The following is a 7,958-nucleotide window of genomic DNA, read 5'->3' on the forward strand; positions in this document are numbered from 1 at the left end:
TAGAAATAAGAAATCCCCCCTGTAAAATCAGGATGGTAAATACCTTACAGGGTAATTAGATTCAAAACATAGAGAACCCCTCTAGGCAAAAACCTTAAGTTACAAAAAAGATACACAGACAGAAATAGTTATTCTATTCAGCACAATTCTTTTCTCAGCCATTTAAAGAAATCATAATCTAACACATACCTAGCTAGATTACTTACTAAAAGTTCTAAGGCTTCATTCCTGGTCTATCTCCGGCAAAGACAAAATGTAGACAGACACACAAACCCTTTGTTTCTCTCCCTCCTCCAAGCTTTTGAAAGTATCTTGTCTCCTCATTGGTCACCCCGGTCAGGTGCCAGCGAGGCTACCCCTAGCTTCCCAACCCTCCACAGGTGAGAGGAGACCTCCTCTGGCCAGGAGGGATTCCAAAGGGGTTCACCCTTCCCTTTCTATTTATGACACGCCCCCCAAATCTCAGCTAGGGTGAAACACTGGCTGGGATTTCTTCCTGGAGCTCTAGGAAAACAGAGTTAATAAGACACATGCATCTCTAAATATACTACCAAGTACATAAAGACTAACAATATTTTCCTCATCTCAAGGACGATTTTAACCAGTTGATTCTGGGAAACTTTCACGTGAGAGTGCATCAGCCACTTTGTTAGAAGCTCCTGAGATGTGTTGGATGTTGAAATCAAAATCTTGGAGAGCTAAACTCCACCGAAGAAGTTTTTTGTTAGTTTCTTTGACGGTGTGAAGCCACTTCAGTGCAGCATGGTCGGTTTGCAGGTGGAAACGCCGTCCCCAAACATATGGGCGTAGCTTTTCCAGAGCGTAGACAATGGCGTAACATTCTTTTTCAGTGATTGACCAGTTGCTTTCCCTCTCAGACAGTTTTTTGCTGAGAGACACTACAGGGTGGAATTCTTGATCAGGTCCTTTCTGCATTAAAACTGCTCCCACACCACGCTCGGACGCATCTGTGGTTACTAGGAACGGTTTGTCAAAGTCTGGGGCCCTTAGTACAGGGTCAGACATGAGTGTCGCTTTAAGCTTGTTAAAGGCCTTCTGACACTTTTCGGTCCACTGCACAGCATTTGGCTGTTTCTTTTTGGTTAGGTCTGTCAGTGGGGCGGCGATTTGGCTGTAGTGCGGTACAAATCGTCTGTAATAACCGGCCAAGCCTAAAAAGGATTGAACCTGTTTCTTTGACTTTGGGACAGGCCACTTTTGGATAGCATCCACTTTGGCCTGTAGGGGGCTGATAGTTCCTTGACCCACCTGGTGTCCAAGGTAAGTCACTCTGTTTAGGCCTATTTGACACTTCTTAGCCTTAACAGTTAGTCCTGCCTCCCTTATGCGCTCAAGGACTTTTTGTAGATGTTCCAGGTGGTCTGCCCAGGAATCCGAAAATATGGCCACATCGTCAAGGTAGGCGACTGCATATTCTCCTAATCCCGCTAGGAGACCATCTACAAGTCTTTGGAAGGTGGCGGGTGCATTTCGCAGCCCGAAAGGGAGTACATTAAATTCATACAGCCCGAGATGTGTGGTGAAGGCTGACCTTTCCTTGGCAGATTCATCTAGCGGTACCTGCCAGTACCCCTTGGTTAAGTCCAAGGTAGAGATGAACTGGGCCCGTCCCAGTTTCTCTAATAGTTCATCTGTGCGTGGCATTGGATAGTTGTCTGGGCGAGTTACAGCATTTAGCTTACGGTAGTCCACGCAAAAACGTATTTCCCCATCTGGTTTGGGAACTAGAACCACTGGAGATGCCCATGCACTTTCAGAGGGGCGGATTACACCCATCTGTAACATATCCTGGATCTCCCGTTCTATAGCAGTTTTAGCTTGAGCAGACACTCGGTAAGGTTGGACTCTAATTGGGCGAGCATTACCTGTGTCAATGGAGTGGTATGCCCGTTCAGTCAGTCCTGGGGTGGCTGAGAACGTTGGCGCGTAGCTAGTGCACAGCTCCTGGATCTGCTGTCGCTGCATACGCCCAAGGGTCATGGAGAGGTTCACCTCTTCCACACCACCAGCACATTTCCCTTCGTAGTAGACACCTTCAGGCCACTCAGCGTCGTCTCCTCCCTGGGCTGTAAACTGACAAACCTTTAATTCTCTGGAATAAAAGGGCTTTAGAGAATTAATATGGTACACCTTAGGCTTTCGGTTGGAGGTGGGGAATGCTATGAGATAATTAACAGCTCCCAGGCGCTCCTGGACCGTGAATGGCCCTTCCCACGATGCTTCCATTTTATGGGCCTGGAGCGCCTTTAAGACCATGACCTGGTCCCCTACTTTGAAGGAACGCTCTCTGGCATGTTTATCATACCAGGCTTTTTGCTCTTTTTGAGCATCCTGTAAGTTTTCTTTAGCAAGGGCTAAAGAGGTTCGGAGGGTGTTTTGTAGGTTGGTTACAAAGTCCAGAATGTTAGTTCCTGGAGAAGGTGTAAATCCCTCCCATTGCTGCTTCACCAACTGCAATGGCCCCTTAACCTCACGGCCATATACAAGTTCAAATGGGGAAAACCCTAAACTGGGGTGTGGTACAGCTCTGTAGGCAAAGAGCAACTGCTGCAACACTAGGTCCCAATCATTGGAGTGCTCATTTACGAATTTACGTATCATGGCCCCCAAAGTTCCATTAAACTTCTCCACCATGCCATTTGTTTGATGGTGGTAAGGAGTGGCAACCAAGTGATTTACCCCATGAGCTTCCCAAAGGTTTTTCATAGTTCCTGCCAGGAAATTAGTCCCTGCATCTGTGAGGATGTCGGAGGGCCAACCTACCCTGGCAAAAATGTCTGCTAGTGCCTGGCACACACTTTTAGCCCTGGTGTTGCTTAGAGCTACTGCTTCCGGCCATCGGGTGGCAAAATCCATGAAAGTCAGTATGTACTGCTTTCCTCTGGGTGTCTTTTTCGGAAAAGGACCCAGAATATCCACAGCTACTCGCTGAAATGGAACTTCAATGATGGGGAGTGGCTGGAGAGGGGCTTTGACCTGGTCTTGGGGCTTTCCCACTCTTTGGCACACCTCACAAGACTGGACATAGGTAGAAACATCCTTGCCCATTCCCTCCCAGTGGAATGACCCCCCCAAACGATCTTTGGTCCTGTTCACCCCAGCATGGCCACTAGGGTGATCATGGGCTAAGCTCAAGAGCTTGGCCCGGTATTTAGTTGGAACTACCAACTGTCTCTGAGGATGCCAGTCTTCCTGGTGTCCACCAGAAAGAGTTTCCTTGTATAAAAGTCCTCTTTCTACAACAAACCTGGATCGATTAGAAGAGCTGAGAGGCGGTGGGTTGCTCCGTGCCGCCGTCCAAGCTCTCTGGAGGCTTTCATCTGCTTCCTGTTCGGTCTGGAACTGTTCCCTTGATGCTGGAGACATCAGTTCCTCATTGGATTGTGGACCTAGGCTTGGTCCCTCTGGAAGTGATATAGGGGATGGAGCTGTTTCTGTTGACTGTGAACCGCTCTCCGCTGGTGCACTATGTTGGGATTCAGGCTCCGGCTGAGCCTCTTGTGTAGGGTTATCGGCTGCTACCAGTTCAGGGTCGGTGGGGCCCTCTGGTGTTGAGGTTGCAAGTACTGGATTCAGTGCTGGCAATGGGTCTGGTGTTGGTTGTTCGGCTGGTTCCGGTTCTGGGACTGGTTCCGTCTGGGTCTCTGGGACTGGATCCACTACTGCTGTTGCAGACATTGGTCTGGGGTCCGGGTCCATCACCTCTGACCGGGTCCTGATAGAAGTTTCCGGAACAGAGCTAGGCCTCACGGCTTGTTTAGCCTGGCTGCGGGTGACCGTTCCCACCCTCTTGGCCTGCTTCACATGATTGGCCAAGTCTTCCCCCAACAGCATGGGGATGGGATAATCATCATAGACTGCAAAAGTCCACATTCCTGACCAGCCCTTGTACTGGACAGGCAACTTGGCTGTAGGCAAATCGAAAGAGTTGGACTTGAAGGGTTGAATCGTCACTTGGATCTCTGGGTTGATTAAATTGAGGTCCACTAAGGAAGCATGGATAGCTGACACTTGTGCTCCGGTGTCCCTCCACGCGGTGACCTTCTTCCCGCCCACACTCACAGTTTCCCTCCGCTCCAAGGGTATCTGGGAGGTATCTGGGCCTGTGGACCTCTGGTGTGATTCCGGTGCAATGAACTGTAATCTGTTGGGGTTCTTGGGGCAGTTGGCCTTTACATGCCCCAGCTCGTTACATTTAAAACATCGTCCAGCTGACGGGTCACTGGGGCGAGGAGGGTTGCTGGAGAACGGGGTGGTGGGACGATAAGGGGTCTGGAGGGTTCTTTGGGAGGTAGGTGGGGCTTTGGGCGGCCCCCGGTAATAGGGTGTGGTCTGGGGTTGTCCCTTCTGGTCTCCGCTCCAACTGCGACCAGTTTTCTTCTTCTCTGCCACCTCCACCCATCTGGCTCCAATCTCTCCTGCCTCGATTACAGTTTTGGGCTTCCCATCTAGGATGTATCTTTCTATTTCCTCAGGAACACCCTCTAAGAATTGTTCCATTTGCATTAGGAAGGGCAAATTTACTGGAGATTTAACACTTGCTCCGGATATCCAGGCATCCCAATGTTTCACAATGTGGTAGGCATGTCGGGTAAATGACACGTCTGGTTTCCACCTTAGGGCTCTGAACCTCCGACGAGACTGCTCGGGTGTTATCCCCATTCTGACTCTCGCCTTGGATTTAAACAGTTCATACTTGTTCATGTGTTCTTTAGGCATTTCAGCTGCCACCTCAGCTAAGGGTCCACTGAGCTGCGGCCTCAGCTCTACCATGTATTGGTCAGTAGAGATGTTGTACCCAAGGCAGGCCCTTTCGAAGTTTTCTAAGAAGGCCTCAGTATCATCACCTGCCTTGTAGGTGGGGAACCTTCTGGGATGGGGAGTGGTACCTGGAGAAGGATTGCTAGGGTTTGTTGGTATATTCTGCTGAGCCTTTACCTTCTCCATCTCCAGTGCATGCTTCCTCTCTTTTTCCTTCTCCTCCTCCACATGCTTCCTCTCTTTTTCCTTCTCCTCCTCCACATGCTTCCTTGCCTCCATTTCCCTCCTGTGGGCAGCCTCCTGTACCTCCTTTTCCAGCCGCATGAGTTCTATCTGTCTTTCATGTTCCTTTTGTTTTTCCTCAGCCTGAAATCTGGCTAATTCCATCTTTTGTTGTGCTGTGGATTCTGTCATCCTAACCTCTCTGTTTTTAACTAACTTTACACCCGAGGTTTAGAAATAAACAAACAAAACTTGGCTGTAAAATTTTGCTGTGCTTGAATAGAATACCTATTCTCTGATAGTGATTGTCAGCCTACAGAAAAAGACAATTCCCTTGTCTCTGCTCTGGGCCCAAATCAAAGCAAAAAACTTCCAACTACTTGGAAACCTGTTTACCCAGCCCAAAGAAAAAACAAGTTTCCTTTTTAAACTTGTGCTCCTTGTAAAAACTCAAAATCCAAAAAAAAAAACCCTGCCACTTTTGTCTCCAGGCAAATGGGTAGAACACCCCCCCTTCTATTTACTTTTAGGGAAAAAAAACTCTGGGTTGGAAGACTGTGAATTTCCCTGCAGGAGTTAAGTACCCTGCCTCCAGGCAAAGAAAACCTGCAATTCACAAAGATAATCCCCTTTTGTCTCTGCTTGGCCACAAAGCAGAGAAAAACAAGCTGCTTTCAGTTTCAGCTGCTTCTGGGCTTCCTTTTTTTTTAAATCTGTATTTCTAGTTCAAAAAAATCTCAACTGGATCTCAAAATGATTTCAGGTTAATCCCACCACTATGCCACCATGTCAAGGTTCCTCCCCCACTCTGAACTCTAGGGTACAGATGTGGGGACCTGCATGAAAAACCTCCTAAGCTTATCTTTACCAGCTTAGGTCAAAACTTCCCCAAGGTACAAAATATTCCACCCTTTTGTCCTTGGATTGGCCGCTACCACCACCAAACAAATACTGGTTACTGGGGAAGAGCTGTTTGGACACGTCTTTCCCCCCAAAATACTTCCCAAAACCTTGCACCCCACTTCCTGGACAAGGTTTGGTAAAAAGCCTCACCAATTTGCCTAGGTGACTACAGACCCAGACCCTTGGATCTTAAGAACAATGAACAATCCTCCCAACACTTGCACCCTCCCTTTCCTGGGAAATGTTGGATAAAAAGCCTCACCAATTTGCATAGGTGACCACAGACCCAAACCCCTGGATCTGAGAACAATGAAAAAGCATTCAGTTTTCTTACAAGAAGACTTTTAATAAAAATAGAAGTAATTAGAAATAAGAAATCCCCCCTGTAAAATCAGGATGGTAAATACCTTACAGGGTAATTAGATTCAAAACATAGAGAACCCCTCTAGGCAAAAACCTTAAGTTACAAAAAAGATACACAGACAGAAATAGTTATTCTATTCAGCACAATTCTTTTCTCAGCCATTTAAAGAAATCATAATCTAACACATACCTAGCTAGATTACTTACTAAAAGTTCTAAGGCTTCATTCCTGGTCTATCTCCGGCAAAGACAAAATGTAGACAGACACACAAACCCTTTGTTTCTCTCCCTCCTCCAAGCTTTTGAAAGTATCTTGTCTCCTCATTGGTCACCCCGGTCAGGTGCCAGCGAGGCTACCCCTAGCTTCCCAACCCTCCACAGGTGAGAGGAGACCTCCTCTGGCCAGGAGGGATTCCAAAGGGGTTCACCCTTCCCTTTCTATTTATGACAGAGCCAAATGTAGTTTACGGACCACTGCAGCTTGAGAGGCAGCCAGAGAAATTCTAGCTTCCAATGAAATTTGAAGTTAAAAAACTAGAGGAATTCAAAATTTGAATCAGGAAGATCTTAACTGGGCCTCAGATCTCAGACAAAGCCCTCACCCCTTCAACAGCATACGGTGGTGGTGTGGATAGCTAGTCACAGCTAGTGTGGGTTGAAACACTGGCAAAGATACAGGAAACAGACAAGGAACTGAGTGGCAATAGAGAGACTGGAGAACTGCTATGCAACAGAGTGAAAGCAATGGGAGAGAGCAGGCACAGAAGGACTAGGATTAAAAATGATCAGATATTGGACAATGATCCGTAACTCACATGTTATATGGTTTTGGCCCTAAAATGTATAGAATAGTCTCTCTTTTTAGACTTCAACCAAACTGTAACATACCAAGCTGAAATGTACCAAAGGTGAAAAAAGTATACTGAAAAAGAGGCCTTCTGAGGCCATAATTCTGCTCTCTGTTACATGAGCCTAAATCTAGAGAAATTTAGTTAAACTCAGTGGAATTACTCTGGCTTTATACTCAGGGAAACTCTGAGCAGAATGTGGCCTGAATTGGTGACAATAACATAATCTTTGAAGAAATACACACCCTAGTAGCACTTAGTCACACACTGAGCAGCCACAGAGGAATCGGACATGAGCATAAAAGGCACACCATGAGCTATAATCCACAACACTGCTAGAAGTGCTGCATATTGATACAGAGTACCAAGAGGAGGAGTAAAATTCATTCACTTGGATTTGCTCCTCTCCTGCTTTACGCTAGTCTGAGCAGAAGCAGTGAAGTGTAACTGACAAGATCAGGGATCAGCAATTGTATACAGTCTATTTTCTCTTTCTTGTCCACACACTGAGCAAAACAGCTGGGGGAGGAGGGATGCATTAAAAGGAGGTGTATGTATGAACAATAAACAAACAGGAAGGGACGCAACATAGAATGGGAGAGCAAGGGAAACAACAGAGACGCAGAAAGAGTGGCAACTCCAGCTCTGAAGTTTGCTCTAGTGCAACCAAAGAATAAGGGAGAGAACAAAATCCACCAGTGTTTGCAAAATTGCCAGTTGTGAGTGGGCTAATGAGTGTTCCACACTTCTCTGCATCTTGATCTCACAGGTTTTGGTAGTGCTGCAGGAAAGGAATGATTCGTGTCACTCAGTGATGACGTCTCCAGCTGACCAAGTGGC

At 46.9% G+C, this 7,958-nt stretch overlaps 1 protein-coding gene across 1 annotated transcript; it reads right to left on the reverse strand.

Moving 5' to 3' along the window:
- Positions 1–290: 290 nt before the first annotated feature.
- On the reverse strand, positions 291–6,028 carry LOC141993377 (uncharacterized). The gene is made up of 2 exons (XM_074962916.1): positions 3,269–6,028; positions 291–2,113 (listed from the first exon to the last, which is right to left on the reverse strand). Exons 1-2 carry the CDS (start codon positions 5,194–5,196, stop codon positions 598–600), a joined length of 3,444 nt encoding a protein of 1,147 aa, XP_074819017.1. The 5' UTR covers positions 5,197–6,028; the 3' UTR covers positions 291–597.
- Between the last annotated feature and the right edge of the window lie 1,930 nt (positions 6,029–7,958).

Source organism: Natator depressus, chromosome 9, assembly GCF_965152275.1.
Source record: "Natator depressus isolate rNatDep1 chromosome 9, rNatDep2.hap1, whole genome shotgun sequence".
Lineage (NCBI taxonomy): Eukaryota > Metazoa > Chordata > Testudines > Cheloniidae > Natator > Natator depressus.

Excerpts from the sequence above, each read along its gene's own strand:
- LOC141993377 (XM_074962916.1), bottom strand. The coding sequence starts at position 5,196 with ATGACAGAATCCACAGCACAACAAAAGATGGAATTAGCCAGATTTCAG. Across the intron at positions 2,114-3,268 it reads AGCTCTTCTAATCGATCCAG|AGAATTAAAGGTTTGTCAGT; the intron begins GTTTGTTGTAGA and ends CTTTTATTCCAG.